This window comes from Apodemus sylvaticus, chromosome 7 (genome assembly GCF_947179515.1).
Source record: "Apodemus sylvaticus chromosome 7, mApoSyl1.1, whole genome shotgun sequence".
Lineage (NCBI taxonomy): Eukaryota > Metazoa > Chordata > Mammalia > Rodentia > Muridae > Apodemus > Apodemus sylvaticus.
In genome coordinates this window covers 130,953,435-130,975,712 of record NC_067478.1, presented here as the reverse complement: position 1 = coordinate 130,975,712, position 22,278 = coordinate 130,953,435, and the positions used below count along the sequence as shown (strand labels likewise).

Below are 22,278 nucleotides of genomic sequence, written 5' to 3'. Positions count from 1 at the left end.
GTCCACCCACAACTAAAACTTGTCTTTAAATGAGGGCATCACTATTCAACCAAGGCATCACCATAGACTTAACTCTTTTTGTTTTAGCATGTTAGGCACACCATAAATTCTTAGCAAACTAGAGTGCATTACTATTTTTGTTCTAAACATATTTGACTGTAATAAGCATGAATGCATGACATGGACATTAATTTTTTTACTAGGATATTTGCTATATACTGAAATACTTAGAGGTCATAAAGATCCATGATACAATTCAAGTTATGATTTCATCACATTTCTTTTATTTATCAAATCAGACTCAAAGCCTAGATCTTTAGAAATAAGATCTGGCTACAAATGAAGATGAAAAACGTTGACTATTGCCTGCCCACCAGATGATACATGTCATCTCACCTTGATGCTTATACATGTGTTGCATGATGCCTATTTTTCCTTGTTTACCCATCACAGTAAATTTTCTTGTCACAGAAAATTTCATGATGGTTCACTGTCTAAAGTATGAACTTTAATCATTCATCAATTTATTCTAAAATAACCACTGATATCACTTTACCTAGGGCAGTTTTCAAATTCTTAGGGAGGACTTGCATAATCAAGAATGTTTCAATTCCTGGTTGTTCCAAACAACCCCATCCTCCTCATTCTCCCTGCCAGAATCACTCATCCACCATCCTATTTCCCATCCAAGTAATAACTATTTACTATTCACACAACACATAATGCTTTGTTCTAAAAGCCTCCCATTTTTTATAGACTCTCCTAGTCTATATACTTGCCTCGACTCAACTCAAATGGTGTTATCTCTAAAGTTACCACTGAGCAAAATGACTCTCTCTCTGCAGCTTTGCAGTGCTTCAATTAGAGCACGATTTGCTTCACAGGAGGCTGTTCGTCACTCATCATTAACTGTACACCAATTCTATGTCCTGCCTCTGACTTAGAGGTAGAACATCAGTGGATATTGTGCTCCTTAATGGTTCATGGTTCACTTGTTGGGTCCTGTCTCATGATAATGTAAACTGCTCACCATTCCTGCTGATCCCAAGGCCTTGCTGCTTTCCTTTACCTAAAACCACTATTAACATTACTAACTGGGATTCTATCTTCTACTTAGAAGGAGTCTTAGTTTCAAATTGTAAATGTGGTAGCCTTTAAATGGAAACACTGCCTTTTGTTTTCTGTTTGCTGTGCATATCTACACTTACCAAGCACAGAGCACATTGCAGATCACTAGCAGGTATTTATATAATTATAGAGAGTGACAATTTATTAGGAACTAAAGTCCTTTTCACGTAAGATTCTGTGTATTATTTTATTTCATTTTATTTTATTTTTTCATTTAAGTTGAGGAGGATGCTTCCTTTTTTCTCTTGCATGAAAATTTGTTTTTTCATGAACACCAAAACAATGCTTAAATTTCCTAAAATTCATTATTAGATTCCAATGGCTGTTAACTTCAAATGAACATTCTCATTAAAGACAAGTTTGTTTTTCTTCAGTAAAAAACCATTTGGAAGAGAACTGGCACATGCATATGTTTGAGTCTCAGTACTAAGCTTGTGCTGTCAGTCCCCACTGTGCCTGCCTTGTCACTGCTGTTGTGGGCTCTCTTCAAATCTGTGGTGACACAAGAGAGCAGACACTTCAGCTGCAAGACTCAGCTGCCCATGCTGAAATCAATGCTGAAGCTTGGGGAGCTTAGAGCAAGTTTTTAGAGTTTCTCTTCTATGTCTTTTGAAATGATAACACAAAGTTACTAACTGCAAACTATGATCTAAACAAACATCAATTTGCTGCTTCAATTATTGACAATTAGTAAAGTGTAAGGGACAACAGAAAGCTGTGGGTTTCATACATGCCCTAAAAGCCAACCAAGGGTTATTTATTCCTGGGCTTCTGAACTGACTGACCACCCTTCCCATGATAATTATTGGGTAAACAGGCATGCTCAGTTCTTCATTATTTCTGTCAATTATTTTCACTCACAATAAACAAATGTATATCTAAATAACTTTCAATGTCCCAGGTATAATTCTAGATCTTGAGAATATATCAGTGACTAACTCAACCAAATACCTGTTTTAAATAAGTGCAGAGAGGGTAAAAATGTGGACTGTATGGCAGAGGAAAGGAAACTGGGGAAGGATCATGGGCAATTGAACTATTGTGGAGGTGTGGTGAACAGAATATAAAAGGATGTGGAAGAATGAAGAATGTTCTAGAACCTTGTCTTCACTACAGCATTGCTTCACTTCAACTGCAGTAATTACCTAAATATGACCTATATTAAGGAAGATATCTGTCAATTTTCTATCCTGAGACCACACATTTTTCTGAGTTGCTATAAGCAATTAGTAATCTGTAGAGGAAAGCAATGTGATTCAGTGGAGTAGTCACAAGTAAACAGATCAAGGTTTAGTAGATATTCTCAACTTGTGCTTATTTAAGTAATTTTAATTAAAGCCAGTGGGCTGCACACAGAACAAAGGTAAGGAAACAGGAAGGAATTGTTGGGTGGAAGTAGTCAGAAAGCCCCTGCTGTGAGAAGACAGCTTTGAGCAAAGATTTGGAGAAGCAAAAGAAGGGAGCTTTGTCTTCCATTTGTAGGAGCATTGTAGGTAGAACAATGATGGTATGACAAGGTACTGTGCATGCTTGAGCCTGACATGCTATTACAAAAACTTAGTAATTCGTGCAAAATAAACCTTGAGCAGCTTTGGGTAAAGGTGTCATATCATCTGTATGGGTGAGGAGATTCACTGTGGCTGCTGTAGTTTGAGGTAAGACCAGTGATGGAAATTCAGTTTGGGGTAAGGGCGAAATCTGAAAAATAATTTAGGAGGCTCTGATAGCACTCAGTATAGAGATGATGGGGAGTCTACCTGTAATCTACTTTACTCAATTTGTGTATACATCATCAGAAATAAACAAAAAGCTCATTCAAACACGCAGATCCAATTAGGATTTTCAAAATAATTGAATTCATTTTATTATAGGAAAACTGTTGTTAAAAACTGTTGGAATCACAATACAGTGATTCCAATTTAATGTAAAATATCTAATTGATAATTTAGCATGAAACTCAATGGAAACCCGCCCACACACCCACACACCAATAACAAAAATTAAACCCCCAAAATAAAAACAACACTTAAATGTGATTGAAGTGATAATCCCCCATGTTATGTAAAGTTCTATTTCACTTGATATGTCCACATAAAACATAGAGACATATATGCCTAAAATGCCTTTTAGAAATGTTGTTTTCATAGATCAATTTCATGCAAAAATGTAAAAAATGGTTGATATAAAAATCTTAGTTTAACACTTTAAATGGACAATTTGATTAGAACTGTGTGTCAATGGTACGCTGAAGATAGGAAATAGCCTTTAGGTGAGAAGAGTTGAGTCCTATTTATCCAGTTATCAAAAGAACATTTCACTGTAATGATGGCAACTAAGACTCTCCTAGGTCGAAAATTATATTGCATTATGTGAAAGTTCCTATGCTGATATTACTAAGGACTGTTTCCATGGCATCTATAAACACATTCTTGCATAAAATCCAAAATAAGCTTCACAAACATTTTTGAATTGCTTTTATAATTTTGAAAGATATATTTAAATCATACAAATATGTTCTTTTGCAATGAATTCACACATATCTATATGTATCTCAAAGATGAGTATTTTTCCTACCTAAGATTTTTCTACTGACCCAACATATCCAAATCTTTGGGACACAATGAAAGCAGTGCTAAGAGGAAAACTCATAGCCCTGAGTGCCTCCAAAAAGAAAATGGAGAGAGCAAACACTAGCAGCTTAACGACACACCTGAAAGTCCTGGAACAAAAAGAAGCCAATTCCCCCGGGAGGAGTAGAAGACAGGAAATCATCAAACTCAGGGACAAAATCAATCAAGTAGAAACAAAGAGAACCATACAAAGAATCAATGAATCCAGGAGCTGATTCTTTGAGAAAATCAACAAGATAGATAAACCCTTAGCCAGACTGACCAAAGGGCACAGAGAATGTATCCAAATTAACAAAATTAGAAATGAAAAGGGGGATATAACAACAGAAACTGAGGAAATCCAAAAAATCATCAGATCCTACTACAAAAACCTATACTCAACACAACTGGAGAATCTGGAAGAAATGGAAAATTTCCTTGACAGATACCAAATACCAAAATTAAATCAGGACCAAATAGATCGTCTAAACAGTCCCATAACCCCTAATGAAATAGAAGGGGTCATAGAAAATCTTCTAACCAAGAAAAGCACAGGACCAGATGGTTTAAGTGCAGAATTCTATCAGACCTTCAAAGAAGACCTAACACCAATACTCTTCAAACTATTCCACAATATAGAAACAGAAGGAATACTACCCAATTCCTTCTACGAAGCCACAATTACACTGATACCAAAACCACACAAAGATCCAACAAAGAAAGAGAACTTCAGACCAATTTCCCTTATGAACATCGATGCAAAAATACTCAATAAAATTCTTGCCAACCAAATCCAAGAACACATCAAAATGATCATCTACCATGATCAAGTAGGCTTTATCCCAGGGATGCAGGGTTGGTTCAATATACAGAAATCCATCAATGCAATCCACTACATAAACAAACTCAAAGAAAAAAAACCACATGGTCATTTCATTGGATGCTGAAAAAGCATTTGGCAAAATTCAGCATCCTTTCATGCTTAAAGTCTTGGAAAGAACAGGAACTCAAGGCACATACCTAAACATAGTAAAAGCAATATACAGCAAACCGGCAGCCAGCATCAAACTAAATGGAGAGAAACTTGAAGCAATCCCACTAAGATCAGGGACTTGACAGGGCTGCCCCCTTTCTCCTTATCTTTTCAATATTGTACTTGAGGTACTAGCTCAGCAATTAGACAACATAAGGAGGTCAAAGGGATACAAATTGGAAAGGAAGAAGTCAAACTATCATTATTTCGAGACGATATGATAGCCTACTTAAGTGACCCAAAAAGCTCCACTAGAGAACTCCTACAGCTGGTAAACAACTTCAGCAAAGTGGCAGGTTATAAAATCAACTCAAGCAAATCAGTAGCCTTCATATACTCATAGGATAAGCCGGCTGAGAAAGAAATGGAAATCACGTCTTCACAATAGCCACAAACAGTATAAAGTACCTTGGGGTGACTCTTACCAGACATGTGAAAGATCTGCATAACAAGAACTTCAAGACTATGAAGAAGGAACTGGAACAAGACCTCAAAAAATGGAAAAACCTCCCATGCTCATGGATCGGCAGGATTAATATAGTTAAAATGGCTAATTTGCCAAAAGCAATATACAGATTCAACGCAATACCCACCAAAATCCCAACTCAATTCTTCACAGAGTTAGAAAGAGCAATCCTCAAATTCATCTGGAATAACAAAAAACCCAGGATAGCTGAAACTATTCTCAACAATAAAAGAAATTCTTGGTGTATCAGTATCCCTGACCTCAAGCAATACTACAGAGCAATAGTGTTAAAAACTGCATGGTATTGGTACAGTGACAGGCAGGCAGATCAATGGAACTGGATTGAAGATCCAAAAATGAATTCACACACCTATGGCCACTTGATCCTCGACAAAGGGGCGGAAAATATCCAATGGAAAAAAGATAGCTTTCTCAACAAATGGTGCTCATTCAACCGGAGGTCAGCATGCAGAAAAATGCAAATTGATCCATCCTTGTCTCCTTGTACTAAGCTCAGCTCCAAATGGAACAAGGACCTCCACATAAAGCCAGACACTCAGAAGCTAATAGAAAAGAAACTGGGGAAGACCCTTGGGGACATCGGTACAGGGGGAAAGTTTCTGAACAGAACACCAATAGTGTATGCTCTAAGATCAAGAATTGACAAATGGGACCTCATAAAATTACAAAGTTTCTGTAAGGCAAAGGACACCATCAAAAGGGCAAATCAGCAACCAACAAATTGGGAAAAGATCTTCACCAACCCTACATCAGATAGAGGGCTAATATCCAATATATATAAAGAACTCAAGAAGTTAGACTCCAGAAAACCAAATAACCCTATTAAAAATGGAGTACAGAGTTAAACAAAGAATTTTCACCTGAAGAACTTCGGATGGCAGAGAAGCATCTTAAAAAAATGCTCAACTTCATTAGTCATTAGGGAAATTCAAATCAAAACAACCCCGAGATTTCACCTTACACCAGTCAGAATGGCTAAGATTAAAAAGTCAGGAGACAGCAGGTGTTGGTGAGGATGTGGAGAAGGGGAACACTCCTCCACTGCTGGTGGTGTTGCAAATTGGTACAACCACTCTGGAAATCAATCTTGTGATTCCTCTGAAAACTGGGCACCTCACTTCTAGAAGATCCTGCTATACCACTCCTGGGCATATACCCAGAAGATTCCCCAGCATGTAATAAGGATACATGTTCCAATATGTTCGTAGCAGCCCTATTTATAATTGCCAGAAGCTGGAAAGAACCAGGTATCCCTCAACAGAAGAGTGGATGCAAAAAATGTGGTATATATACACAATGGAGTTCTATTCAGCCATTAGAAACAATGAATTCATGAAATTCTTAGACAAATGGATGGAGCTGGAGAACATCATACTAAGTGAGGTAACCCAGACTCAAAAGATGAATCATGGTATGCACTCACTAATAAGTGGATATTAACCTAGAAAACTGGAATACCCAAAACATAATCCACACATCAAATAAGGTACAAGAAGAACGGAGGAGTGGTCCCTTGTTCTGGAAAGACTCAGTGAAGCAGTATAAGGCAAAACCAGAACAGGGAAGTGGGAAAGGTTGGGTGGGAAAACAGGGGGAGGGAAGGGAGCTGATGGGACTTTCAGGGAGTGGGGGTCTAGAAAAGGGGAAATCATTTGAAATGTAAATTAAAAATTTGTCAAATAAAAAAAAGAAAGAAATTTTCTATTGAAATAAGCAATTTTTTAATGAAGAGTTTAAGTGAAGAATTTTCATTTTCTTTTAAAGGGTCAGCTGGTAATTATTTTAAAGATTTTATTAATTTTTTTTTTAGAAAATATATTTTAATCACACTTTCCATCCTCAAACTCCTTCTAGATCCTCTGCATCCCCCAATGACACAACTTCATAAATAAAACAAAAAATGAAAATCAAAATGTACAAACAAAAATAAAATAGTGGGGAAACAAAACAGAAAAATAGAATGTACATAAGAAGGCATGCAGTATCAGCTAACTACATCTGGGTGGGTCTGGCATGTGATGACACACCCAGGCCTACTCTACTGGAAAACACATGATTTTTCACATTTCCACTAGGTCAGTCCCTTCTTAGTGAGAGGTGCAACTTTCAGTCAGCTTTCTTTTCTCACTGCTAGAATGTTGTTTGGTTTCAACCTGTGCGGGGTTTGAGCATGTCCCTGTGAGCTCCTATGTGTGTCATTTGTCTTTCTAGAAGACATTGTCATCCACACCCTCTGACTCTTATACTATTTGCCCCTCCTTTTCCACAGAAATGCCTAAGTTTTGATGAGAACAATTTTATAAAGACACTCCATTTAGGGCTGAGTGGTCCTAATCCCTCACTCTCTGCAGCCCTGAATCCTCTTGTAGTTCTTGCATACTACCTGGATAAGCTTCTTTGATATGGGGTGGACAATGCTCTCGTCTACAGACAGAGCAATATTTTATTAGAAGTCATTATTGTATCTCTAGCTGTAAATATTTTAGATTTTTTTTGTGGGCTGCATAGGCTACATTACAAAGGAGAAATTGGTTCCACTATAGCACTGGAAATGTAGCCACAGATAACATCTGAAAGCTATGTCAAATTCGAAAAAAACTTAATTATATTTATTCTACTTTGCAGTCTGTCAACCTGTACTAATTTTAGGTGGATACGTGGCTCTTGCTAGCATGTGATATTCTTAGTGCCTACTTCTAAAGTTTGTGCTGCTATAATGGTCCTCTTCTGAGAACATCTAGGCTCAGGACAGATATATGGCACCACTAGTCATGTGTTTGATGAATGACTTGTCAACTGCAATGTATGAGCTAATGACTTCATTCTGATTATTGTACAGATCCCTTGAAGAATAGGAAGGTAAAACCAAATTCTTTCCTTGCTTTAGATATAAAACATAGTTTTAAGCCCAGAATGCTTAAGAGAACTGTTAAGATTAAAATAAAAATTTAAGTTGTTTAGTTTTGTTCTTTTCTGTTTACACCCTCAAACAGTGCCTACCTTCTTCCATCTATAGTCATATGAAAGAAATGTACCTACCACAGAAGGGCATATCTTACCTTCAATTTCTCTTCCTCACTCAATAACCATTTCAGCCATGTAAAAGCTTTGAATTCTTTATGTACCATGTACAATTTTTGTACAAATTAATGCAGTTTTTGAGGGGGCAGAATTCTTAATATCAATTTATTTTACAGAGAGTAGATTTTAAACTTAAAATTTAGGTGGATTTTTACTTTGTTATCCTTTTTTGTTTTGTTTTTCTATTTATTTTAAACAGCATCTTTCTTTGTAGTTGATCTTGAATTTGCTATGTAGGCAAGGGTGGCCTCTAGCTCACATTTTTCTTGCCTCAGGCTTCTGAATAGAGGATTAGTGTTCAGTTCCATTCTTGAAAACTCGATACTTTATTAGCAAAATTTCCTATGTAATTGAATAGACAATGGTTAATATAATTATAATAATTTAAAATTCAAAATATGAGGTAAGTGAAATGGTTCAAATAAAATAAATTTCATGGAAAAAAATCTATATAGATGTTAAGACAATACACTATGATCTATGTAAAAAGAACAGCATTAGTGTGCATTAGTTACAAATGTTCATGCTAATTTTAGATTTTTGTTTATTTTCTATTTCTAAAGTGGCCTTTCAAAATTGTGTTTAAGATACTTTAAGGGACTTACAAAGAGAACAGTTTTTTTCTAAGTGAGTCATTACTCAAATATTCCCTAAATAAAAATTGGCAGAATTATTCGTGTTAGGCACCAACGATTCAAGGAATCACACTGACCATTTACAGAGAACACCCCTTTCCTATGGTGCCATATTTTTAGTTAATGGCTAAATGATCCCCCACATGATAAATAAGAGTACAATAATTGTTCACAGTGAATATTTCATGCATTTCTTTGACATTGTTTTTGGTGATGCGTGACTACATCCCTTAGTAAATATGAAAATAATCAGAGACACACATCATAAAATTCTTTCATTTACCTTTCAAATTAAAAGTCCTGATTTAGCAACAGTAAAAATGAGTATTTAAGTCCATTCTACAGTGTAGGATGATTGTTATGCTCTTAATCTGATTCCATTAAAACAGAAAAAAAAAAATCCAGAACTTTGAAAAATAGTGAGAGCACAGTTTTATTTAATGAGCTAGTGATTGCTTTCTTTAGATATTAAAATCTAACTTGTTATCATGCCAAAGAGAAAGACAAAATTAAAAAAAAATTCTGGATGATTGCTATGGGTTCAATAGATTTGTTTTTAATTCTACTATGAAAGAAAGATTCTTGCCTCATTATGGATATCTAAGACATATCAAGAGGTGCTCAAGTAAGACCTCAATGAGAACAAGATACTCCACAGCCTTAAGATGACCTCAGTGAAGATCTTACATCATAACTAGGAAGCCAGCCTTAGCTCCCATTTCCCACTACATCTATGTTCCACAGATTCTATTCAAGACTGACTTCTCCCCAGCCACAAACGCTATAAATTACTCTGCCTTCATGCTTGGGTCTGTGTCACCTGGTATGCACTCTCTGCTCATTCACATGTTTAAAAAAAGTTTGATTATTTTTGTTCCTTTTGTGTCTCTCACAAAGAGCATTAGTCTTTGAACATGATTTTACCGTGCCTTTTAAAACATGCTGTCTTTGTATCTTCAGATGACCTTATGCTAATGGTTAGTGAGTGATCCCCTAATCATTACCCACTCACTAAAGTCTGACAGTGAGACATGGCTGCTAAAAACATTTAGTATTGCTTCTTGGATGTTTTTTGAGCATTGTTTACCATTCCGTAGATTGTTAGGATGCAGTTGAGCCATGTTTGATCATTACATTAATCAAAACATCTGTCGCAGGAGCTCCAAAGGAAATGAGTGCTATGTCTGATAGAGATGTTATAAAGGCTACAAACCAGAATAATTCTACAGCCACCTACAATTTAGAGACAAATTACTCTAAATAAGAGTTTTTCTCTGGTTGTAAACAATAATCTATAATTTTGAGGTTAAACATTGAAACTTCTTAAATAAAAATGAATAAGGTGTATGTATGTTTGCACATGAATAACATACTTTGTATTCTTACAATTAGGGAATTTTTCAGTTCATTATAGGTTACCTTTATAAAGTAATACAGTATTTAATAGCCAATGCTGTTTTTCATAAAATAAGTTATCAACTGAACACTTTCATTCATGAATAAGAATAGTACAAAAATAACTGTTTGGAGATTTAACTCAAAAGGACCTCTGTGCTGGTAATAATTGTAATAACAAAAAAGGAATTATATCTCTACTATAGTATTCCATTTACAAGCATTTTGTGTATAATACATACTGAATGACATAGTAGATAGGATTTTATATTCTGTTTTTTCATCAGTACAGAAAACTAACTCATAACTAGTGATATATGAGCACTTATTCAGGGTCAATTGCAGTAACTTGTAAAGCTTGAATGTAAAACCAGGTACTTAATGTTGTGGCCTTACATCATACTTTATTGGCAATATCTTGGCTTCTGGATTAAACGTTTTTACTTGGATATGCAAAAAAGTGTCAGGACTTCATCTAAAGAATTTTTATTTCACATCTAGCAACTTTTTTTTATTTTAAAGCATAGTAAGGTTTTGTTTTCTTTAGTTCTGTTATACCATGGTGAATAATGCCTAAGGCATATTGCTAATTGAAACTTTACCTCTGACATAGGTTTGCCACTATATTTTAAGTGATCTTTAGTAAATGTTTACAATGAGAGCTTCACAAGGAAAATCTTGAACCATCTATAACACCTTTTTGCTTTGGTTTCTCTTGAAAGATATCTCATAAAACCACAAGACATTTAGAGACTCATTGCTTTAGAAGATCATGGGTCATTCAGAATATAGACTTGATAAGAATGCCTAAGTGTAGATATACCACATTTTTTGCATCCACTCTTCTGTTGAGGGATACCTGGTTTCTTTCCAGCATCTGGCAATTATAAATAGGGCTGCTATGAACATAGTAGAGCATGTATCCTTATTACATGGTGGGGAATCCTCTGGGTATATGCCCAGGAGTGGTATAGCAGAATCTTCTGGAAGTGAGGTGCCCAGTTTTCAGAGGAACCGCCAGACTGATTTCCAGAGTGGTTGTACCAATTTGCAACCCCACCAGAAGTGGAGGAGTGTTTCTCTTTCTCCACACCCTCTCCAACACCTGCTGTCTCCTAAATTTTTAATCTTAGCCATTCTGACAGGTGTAAGGTGAAATCTCAGGGTTGTTTTGATTTGCATTTCCCTAATGACTAATGAAGTTGAGCATTTTTTAAGATGCTTCTCTGCCATCCGAAGTTCTTCAGGTGAGAATTCTTTGTTTAACTCTGTACCCCATTTTTTAATAGGGTTGTTCGGTTTTCTGGAGTCTAACTTCTTGAGTTCTTTACATATATTGGATATTAGCCCTCTATCTGATGTAGGATTGGTGAAGATCTTTTCCCAATTTGTTGTTTGCCGATTTATCTTCTTGATGGTGTATTTTGCCTTACAGAAACTTTGTAATTTTATGAGGTCCCATTTGTCAATTCTTGATCTTAGAGCATATGCTATTGGTGTTCTGTTCATAAACTTTCTCCCTGTACCGATGTCCTCAAGGGTCTTCCCCAGTTACTATTCAGCCATTAGAAACAATGAATTCATGAAATTCTTAGGCAAATGGATGGAGCTAGAGAACATCATACTAAGTGAGGTAACCCAGACTCAAAAGGTGAATCATGGTATGCACTCACTAAGAAGTGGATATTAACCTAGAAAACTGGAATACCCAAAACATAACCCACACATCAAATGAGGTACAAGAAGAAAGGAGGAGTGGCCCCTTTTTCTGGAAAGACTCAGTGAAGCAGTATTCGGCAAAACCAGAACGGGGAAGTGGGAAGGGGTGGGAGGGAGGACAGGGGAAGAGAAAGGGGCTTATGGGACTTTCGGGGAGTGGGGGGCTAGAAAAGGGGAAATCATTTGAAATGTAAATAAAAAATTATATCGAATAAAAAAAAAGTAAAAAAAAAAAAAAGAATGCCTAAGTGGTGTACCATTTTCAAACAAAAGTTTGCCAACTTTTATATCTATAGTTTCAATCTAAAATGTTCTATCTTCTAAGCCAGACATTTCTGAATAGCTCAATTCTGAAGTAAGTTCGGAGCTTAAGCTAAACTCTGATTCTGAATTCCAGTCCACTCACTTTGCATTTTCTTGTTGCAATTTTGAATATCCAGGGGATGTGGCAACATTCACCTTTCCAGTGAAGAACTTTAAAGGCCTTTGCCAGATTTGACTGTTATTTCCTAGTAAGTGACTGAATACTGACAGCCCAAAAGAAACTGGCAAAAAATAGATACCCAGGTGAGCTTTCAGTAAATAATGTTTATCTAACAATTTTAAGACACGTTAGTGGTTTGAATAGGAATGTTCCCATGGACTCATATAGGTTTGGCCCTGCTGAAACAATTGTGTTCTTCTGGAAGGAAGTGTGCTCCTGGGGTGCTCCTTGAGGATTTAGAAGCACATGCCAGGCCACTCTCTCCCTTTGGCTGCCTGGGAATCACTATGTAAATATCAGCTACTTCTTCAGTGCCATATGTACCACCACCTTCCCAGTCATGATGGTAATGGACTAAGGTACCAAAAGTGTAAGCAAGCCTCTGGTTAAATACACTCTTTTATGAGAGTTGCCTTGGTCTCTTCACAGCAAAGTGATAGTAACTAAGAAACATGCCAACCACACTAACAGTAGAGCCATTCATAGGGAGTGATATGTACTGTTTTTGTTTCCCCATTTAGTCCACACTAAGCCAACAAATATCTGAACCAAAAATTCACTGAAGGCACCAATTCATTTCCAGGACTTTCTGTCCACTGACAGCTTATCTTGCTATTTGTTCTGCTTTCCTCTTTCTGTTTCCACCCTTGCTGTAGTTTATTCTTTGCTCAATACCCTTTTTGATAATGCTTGTTAGATTATGTCACTCATTCAGGTTAACTTTCTTATCTACTGTCAAATCACTCCTATTTTTTTAAAGCTGTACTATTTTACTAATTTTATTGTTTGATAATTAAATAGAGGAATACAATGTGTTCAAATTACTCTCTGCACAAAATTTTCTTTATTGCCCTTTTATATCTGTCAACAATTCTTACCTGCTCCTGTCCCTTTTCAAAGCTCATGACTTTGAATTTGCTTTCTGACCTGTTTGGTTTAGCCAAGGTATAGCTGTGTGATTATTTATTTGGATGTATCCATTAAACCTGGTATGGTTTTTAGTATCTACAGAGCTCAAGGCAATGATTTAGTCGCTTCCTGGACCCATCAGTAGTTTACAGTTTGTTAGCGGGTGTAGGGCTCTATTTCTATGTCTGACTCTTGAAGTTCCCATTCTTAGCAGATACAGGACAGCAGGCATCCCGAGATGAGATGAGTTTAAGATTGCAATAGTACATCTTGCCCAGAAGATGACATTTCATGGTGCTGCTAGCTCTTAAATTCTTTACCTCTTTTTTTTAATGCAATACCTCAGTCTTAATCTGAAACAGTAGAGTATAAGAAGAAAGCATGGAACTCTTTTTCTCCACAATAGAGAACTTCGCTGACGTGGCTTTATCCTATTTATTCTCAACCCACTATTTCCTTAATCCAAGATGATTGCCAGCATGTGGACCTGTGAGTTAAGAAAGGCACGGAGAAATTCTGCTATGGAAAGAACAAGGCATTTTGCCCATTTCTGCCTGCTGTTCAAAGCTCAGTTATAAGACTGTCGCTTTTTGCATACCCCAATCTTCCTTGACTGCCTCTCTGTCCTTGTTCAAACAGAAAGGTGAAGTTACACTTAAGGTTAGCTTCCTCCGATTGGAATGGATTATCCTCAGACTTGGCAACTGGAGGAATGTTACTGTGTGATGACTCAATTGTGGCATATGTGTAATGTTTATAAGTAAATGTGTTTGGATTACTAATAAAAATACATTTGAAACCCCAAGTTCATTATAATACAGATGATTGCTTGAGTGTTTTCATAGGAGATTCACTAAAACAAAAGCCATACCAGGACATTTTTGTGTTTGTGTTATGGGTTTAGAGGAAAGTTTTCTTTTCCTGGTTTGGACATCCTTCAATACATTAAGAAACATTATCCATCTTTACTTATATCACACTTGAAAAGATTCTAAAAGATTCTTAACATTTGATTTTACTTGTCAATTATGTTAGTTTTATCATCAGTCTTAATTTTATCTATAAAATAGGGTTGAAGAGTCAAGCAGCACAGTCATGAAAGAAATCAAACTATCAGCAAGCATGATAATTATGAACTAGATGTGAAGAAGACAAAGAAGAGAATGGTACCTTTATGTATTGTAAACACTTAACCATTCCTCTGTGGATTGGACCAGGGTGGAATTACAGGGAATGGATAACTTTGACTTATGCTATTCTAGTCCTATCTGAAATGGGGTTGAAAAGAATCATCCGATATCAGAGTATTAGTAAATGTAACAATTAGTAACTAAAGATTGAGAAGATGAAGAATAGGATGGTACTTATGATACATAGTGTAGATTCTGAAAGTTTTACCTTTCAGAACACTTTTCCTATACCCTTTCAACTCTTTCTGGAAGAAGGTTCAAAGAAGCTGCTATCAATACTTTCACTTTGATATGTATTGATACTAATACATTGATTTCCTTAATGCTAACTGCTATGACATACTTTTACATTATTTTTAAATTAGTATCTAGTGGTTTATATGCATATTATAAAACTAAAAACATATATGCAGTAAAAGTCCCTAAAGTAGACATAGATACAACCATTAACTATACAAATGCTTCTGTATATCCCATTAGTACCTCTTGCACAAACTCTGTTTTGAGACAGCACACACATATACAATACAATCCACAAGCATTTGCTATATTTCTGAAAATATTTTATGAGGTGAGCAGAAAACCTTTCTGCAAATATACTAACCAGAAATGTAATAGACCAATGAAGGCATGCCAAAGCAAGTCAAATACAAATTTTCCCTTTTATACTTTGCCAAACTTATCTCTCCCTGGAATAATTATGTAATGTTACAGTATGTAAAACATAAAGTGATCTTGAATTCTATGATTTGATCTTTCTAATTAATCAAGCAGAGTGAGGCAGTCACCAGAACCCTGATGTTCAGCATGATGCATATGCATTTGAAGATGGCTGGTCAGAAGCACAGATAAGATAACTTAGAGCTTGTGGGTGCCATCTGAGGCAGACTGGTATCTCACAGTTATTGAGCCTTCAACCTTGAGATCGTAAATATCTTTTAAATACACAGATATGGAAGTGATATGAAAGTTAACACCCCACTGGTATCTGCTGGAGAATTAATGATAGAGTCATTCAGTTGATATATTTGCACTTAATTTGATGGGCCGGAAATCAAAGAGAGTTCTGGGATAATTGCCACTGATAAACAAAAAGGACTTAATGCTTGTTTTTCTCAATGCTCCTATTTTAACACACTTGCAGAGCCAATTTGCTCAGAAATCAGAAGCTACTGGTTTTGTTTTGTGTTGCTTTGTTTTGATGCTGGCACTCACTGTATAGCTCTAGCTAGCCTGGAACTAGTTACTTAGACCAGACTGGCCTGGAACTCATAGAGATCTGTCCCTACCTTTCCCATAAAAGTTCTGGAATCAAAGAAGAAGAAAGTCACCATGGCAGGCTAGAAGCATTTTAAATTAGAAATTACTTCTGGCAATTGAAATGAAAACATTGATAATATGCCCAAACTATTCTCTAGTTTAAGCGGCATTAAAGATCAAAATGCTTGTGCAAAGTCGCATAAATGATACAAAGGCATGGCAGACTGAAGGTTAAATATCTCCTAATGTAGAAAATTAAGACTTACCCCTGTCTGTATCATACAAGAAGACAAAACAATTCCATTCATAGTGATCAAGGAGGCTCAGGAGTGCACCTCTCAATGAAGGTCTTAGCTGAAGCACGAACTGGCTCTCCCCTTCAGTGGGAAAGCTTGGTGTGATGAGAGAGATGTGCAGAGCACTGCAGAAGGAGGTCAAGGTATGCACTGACCTCTTGTCATAGAGTCCAAAAATGGCAAACACCCCTCTAGAATACTGGGAACAGACTGTGGGAAAAACAGACAGAGACGCCAATCACCAACTCTTATCACACTCTGAATCTGTAAACTTTAAATCTGTAGTCCATGAAATTTAAAAGAAAATTAATAATGTTAGTAATATATAATAAAGAACACAGGAAATGTGTGCATTTATTGAACAGTAAGCTGTAAGTTCTTGAGTTTGTGCTGACAGCCAACCTTAAATTAAAGCCCTGCATTAAGAAGCCAATTAGAGTTAAAGAGAAAATTAATTAAAGTAATATACATCCCTCTAAAAAATCTCAAATCCAATACTTCAGGCTTTTGAGAATCACACACACACACACACACACACACACTCACACACACACACACACACACACACACATAAACAGAGAGGTAAGGAGGATACATCTGTCCCAACATCATGAGTAACTGGAACAGTGGAACCCAGGCATGCAGGAACTCTGCCAGACCAGTGACACAGGTTCTGTCTGGGTTGGGCTAGTGTCCTGAGCAGACTTTTGGTGCAAACTCCAAAGCCAGTCAGTCCTACAACACCCAAAGGAAGCTCCACTCCCAGGTACTCTAACATGTACAGGATCATAGGAACAGAGGAGTGGGGGACACAGCATCTGTCCCCAAACTGGGAATTACTGAGACCAGTGGGACCCAGGCATGCAGGAACTCTTCCAGATCAGTGGCATGGGTTCCTTCTGGTATGTCTGGGCCGGTGCCCTGAACAGACCTTGGGCACAAACTGCAGCCAGTCCCAAATCACCCAGAGGAAGCTCTACTCCCAGGTACTTTTACACACTGAGGATCCCAGGAGCTTTGTCATACCAGGATCTCAGGGTCCCAGACTGTCAGGAGCTCTGACACACCCAGGATCTCAGGATTCTCAGGATCATAGAATCCCAGAATCACAGATACAGCTTGACTCTGTGGAGTTCTGACACAACCAGAATCACAGGAAGGACAGCCTCCAGTCAGATATAGTGAGGGCAGGTAGCAGTAGAGATAATCAGATGGTGGGAGGCAAGCTTAAAAACACAAACAGCAGAAACCAAGGCTACTTGGCATCATTAGATCCCAATAATTCTTCCACCATAGCAAGTCCTGGATACATCATCACATGGGAAAAGCAAGACTTGGATATAAAATCATTTCTCATGCTAATGATAGAGAACATTAAGAAGGACATAAATAATTTTGTTAAAGAAATACAGGAGAGCACAGGTAAACAGCTAGAAGCCCTTAAAGAAGAAACACAAAATCCCATAAAGAATTACAGGAAAACACAATCAAACAGGCAAAGGAAATGAACAAAATTATCCATTATCTAAAAATGGAACTAGAAACAATAAAGACCTTGTAGTAAGCTTAAATCCTAACATTGTTACTGCATAGCCTGTATAGGGCATATTATTTTGTGTCACTGGCATAAATATAAAATGCAAAAATTCAACATAGTATATAAACCTACTATTTTATGAGGATACATGAAGCAAAACCCAACATATATTTTTTAATATTTTTATTTTCTATATTCTTTGTTTACATTCCAAATGATTTCCCCTTTCCAGATCCCCCCTTCCATATGTCCCATAACCCTTCTTCTCTCCATCCCTTCTCCAATCACCTCCCTCCTTTTTCTCTGTCCTTATATTCCCCTCCAATGCTAGATCAATCCTTTCCAGGATCAGGACCCTCTCCATACTTCTTCATGGGAGTCATTTGTTATGCTATTTGTGCCTTGGGTATTCAGAGCTTCTGGGCTAATTGATATCCACTTATCAGAGATTGCACTGCATGTGTATTCTTTTGTGATTGGGTTACCTCACTTAGGATGATATTTTCCAGATCAAACCATTTGCCTAAAAATTTTGTGAATTCATTGTTTTTAATTGCTGAGTAGTATTCCATTGTGTAATATACCACATTTTCTGTATCCATTCCTCCTTTGAGGGACATCAGGGTTCTTTTCAGCTCCTGGCTATTATAAATAAGGCTGCTATGAACATAATGGAGCATGTGTCTTTATTGCATGCCAGGGAATACTTTGGGTATATGCCTAGGAGAGGTATAGCAGGGTCCTGCCCAGTTTTCTGAGGAACCGAAAACCCAACATACTTTAAGACATCAGGTTCTATGCATGAGTACAGTTTAAATAATTCCACTATTAAATTACAGATTAAGAGTTCTAGAAAATAAAATACATCAGTTGGTCTTAAACCAACACACACCATGTTCAGATGTTACATAGTAGATAGCATTTTAATAGCCACTATAGCAATTTGCAAAGGAATCTAGTGAGGAAGATTATCTATATCTCTAACTACAGTGAATTCCTGGAACACAATGGCAGTTTTCAAAGTCATGCTTCGACAGAGTGACTAGTTGTAATTTTCTTGCAACATATATAGCTGTCAGAATGAAAGCACTGACATTTTGAATTTCCTCACAATTCAATTTCCATAATTTCAGTGACCTAGTAACTCATGTTATAGATCATGTGTTAACTTCATAGATATCCCTCCAACTCTTTGGATTAATTATGTGAATGGTTCAGTCAGGGCATATTTCATTCGCAAATGTGTTCTGGTTTTTATATAGGTTTGAGGCTGACTTTCCATCTTTCCTTAATGGAAGGCATAACTCAATTTACATTTTTTGTTTGTTTAATTTTGTTTACACGTTCTGGGAAGATTTTAATCCAGGTTAAGCATGTACTCCATCGATGAACTTTATTCCCAGCCCATGGTTCAAATAACTTACATTTTACTCTAGTGAAAATAAATATGTTTATATTATGGCCTAACTTACATAATTTATGATGGGAGTCATCTTATTAGTGACTAGCTTTAGAATTCAAGTCTTCAGCTTCAGCTTCCATTTTGCTACTGAACCTACATGCAGGCTTAAGAAATTATTCAGGAAAAGGTAGGAACAGTATTATTCCCCACAGTAATTTTAAGGAACTGCAAGGGTTCTTCAGAGGGACTGGTGCTGCTGAGCTAGCATGGGTGTACAATGCTAGAACCCTTTTCCTATTGCCCTCCCTCCCTCCCTCTCTCTCTCTCTCTCTCTCTCTCTCTCTCTCTCTCTCTCTCTCAACACACAATCACACACACACACACACACACACACACACACACACCAAGGAGCACCGCTTGCCTTCATCCATGTAAAACATCAATACTCTTTGTAAAAAGTGTTAGGCAGTAAACAGAATGTTAACCCTAAGGAATTATGCACGTATGCGCAAAGCACCCCTCAACTGCTAATTCTCTCTTCTTTCTTTCATTCTTTTTCTCTTTCTTTCTTTCTTTCTTCCTTCTTTCTTTCTTTCTTCTCTTTCTTTCTTTCTTTCTTCTTTCTTTCTTCTTCTTCCTTCCTTCCTTCCTTCCTTCCTTCCCTTTCTTTCTTTCTTTCTTCTCTTTCCTTCTTTCTTTCTTTCTTTTTCTTTCTTTCTTTCTTTCTTTCTTTCTTTCTTTCGTTCTTTCTTTCCAATTTAAATAGTTTTATTATTCCATGTTTCTTGTTTTGAGTCTCTGTGGAACAATGCTACACACTACTTGGACTGACTTTATCCGCCTCTTCAATGGTGAGGCTTGAAGAAGCAGCACCAGATGCACCATCTCCTTCATCAAGCATTCCTCCAGGCATGCCACCAACACTCTGGTACAGCTTGGTCATGGTAGGTTTTCAGATTTCTCTGGTTCTTTCTACTGATGCTCAAATTCTTCTTTCTTTGCAGTCTGGTTCTTACCCAGCCAGCTGACGATTTCATGGCACTTGTCAAGAATCTTCTGTTTGTCCTCATCATTGATCTTGCCTTGAAGTTTCTCATCTTCAACAGTTGCCTTCATGTTGAAAGTATAGGACTCCAGAGAATTCTTGGAGGAAGCCTTATATTTCTGCTTCTCATCCTCAGCTTTAACTAATCAGCTTCTTGGTCCATGCACTCTATATCCTCCTTATTCTAGAGGCCCTTGTCATTGGTGATGGTAATCTTGTTCTCCTATCCTGTGCTCTTATCTACAGCAGAAACATTGAGGATGCCATTGATGTCAAAAGTAACCTCAACATGAGGAACCCCAAGCGTAATGGTGCTTTGCCTTTGAGTTCAAACTTTCCAAGCAAGTCGCTGTCCTTGGTTATGGCCCTTTCACCTTCATATACCTGAATGAGTACACCTGGCTTGTTGTCAGAGTAGGTGATGAAAGTCTGTGTCTGCTTGGTGGAAAGGGTGGCATTGTGCTTGATGAAGACAATCATGACTCCACCAGAAATTTCAATACCAAGGGAAAGAGGAGTGACATCCAAGAGCAGCAAATCCTGAACATTCTCACTTGTTTGCAGATAGAATGGCTGCCTGGGCAGTTGAACCATAGGCAGCATCTTCGTCGTGGTTAATGCTCTTGTTCAGTTCTTTTCCACTGAAAAAGTTTTGCAAAATTTTCTGAATCTTGGGGATTCTGGTAGAATCACCCACCAAGACAATATCATTGATCTGTGACTTGTCTAGTTTGGCATCTCGACGGACCTTCTCTACAGGCTCCAGTGTGCCAAGGACCAACATTCAATTCCTCAAATCGAGCCCAGGTAATGGAGGTATAGAAGTCAATTCTCTTATAGAGAGAATCAATCTCAATAGTGGCCGGGATGCTGGAGAAGATGGTGTGCTTGGCCCTCTCACAGGCAGTGCGGAGACACCGGACAGCTCTCTTGTTCTCGCTGATGTACTTCTGTGCTTTCTCTTATACAGCAATGAAATGGCTGACCATTCCATTGTCAAAGTGTTCTCCACCCAATGGGTGTCTTCAGCTGTTGATTTGACTTCAAAAATTCCATCCTCAATAGTGAGGACTGACAAGTCGAAAGTGCCACCTCCCGAGTCAAAAATCAACACATTCCTGTCAGCTCTGACCTTCTTATTTAAGTCGTAAGCAATAGCAGTAGCAATTGGCTCATTGATAATTCCAAGTGCTTTGAGGCAGGCATTGAATATCTGTTGTTGCCTGCCACTGAGAGTCATTGAAGTAAGCTGGCACTGTGACCACAGCACTGGTAACAGGCTTTCCAAAGTATACTTTTGTAATTTCCTTCATCTTTGTCAGAACCATTGAGGACACATTCTCTGGGTAGCAACTTTTTGTCTCCCCTTTGTATTCCTCTTGGACCTTGGGCCTGCCTGTGTCATTCACCACCATAAAGGGCCAGTGCTTCATATCAGACTGAACAACAGCATTATCAAACCTACGTCCCATCAGACGTTTGGCATCAAAAACTGTGTTGGTGGGGTTCATTGCACCCTGATTTGTGGCCACATCCCCAATTAATCGTCCTTTGTCAGTGAAAGCAACAGAGCTCGTCATGGTGTGGTTATCCTGTTCAGTGGTAATTATTTCCACCTTTTCTTGCTGGAAGACACCCACACATTAGTAGGTGGTAACAAAATCAATGACAACTGCAGGTCCCTTAAGACATGGTTGCTTGAGTGTTGGCATGGCTGTGCTGATGACCAGACCACACAAATGCTGGTAAGCTGCCTTCACATTCAATGACACCCCACATATTTTCAGTGTAAACCTCTTGACTTCCCAGTGCTCTGGCATGTGTCATATTATTTAGCTTATTTCATTTAATTTCACTAGGCTTCAATAAATTGAATAACTTTTTCATGTTAATAATATACATGTATCTCCATATATTTGCATTATGATAATCAATTTTTTCATAGTTAACTGCCACTCTGCTTCTACTACTCTTACTTTCAAAGCATTCTAGATACACACCAATTAATAGGGTGTCTGGATAAGTTCTACCATCTGCATTCATTTGCAAAATTTTGTTTATAGTATTA

General features: G+C 37.4%; 1 protein-coding gene and 1 pseudogene across 1 annotated transcript in view; both read right to left on the bottom strand.

Annotated features, from left to right (window-relative positions):
- Positions 1-22,278, bottom strand: part of LOC127689861 (glutamate receptor 4-like) — a 134,946-nt gene that overhangs the window by 4,848 nt on the left and 107,820 nt on the right. The window contains exon 3 of the mRNA XM_052189417.1: positions 16,197-16,436. Within this exon, the coding sequence (XP_052045377.1) occupies positions 16,197-16,436 (240 nt within the window). The remainder of the gene's footprint in view (positions 1-16,196; positions 16,437-22,278) is intronic.
- Positions 20,406-21,805, bottom strand: LOC127689465 (heat shock cognate 71 kDa protein-like; annotated as a pseudogene).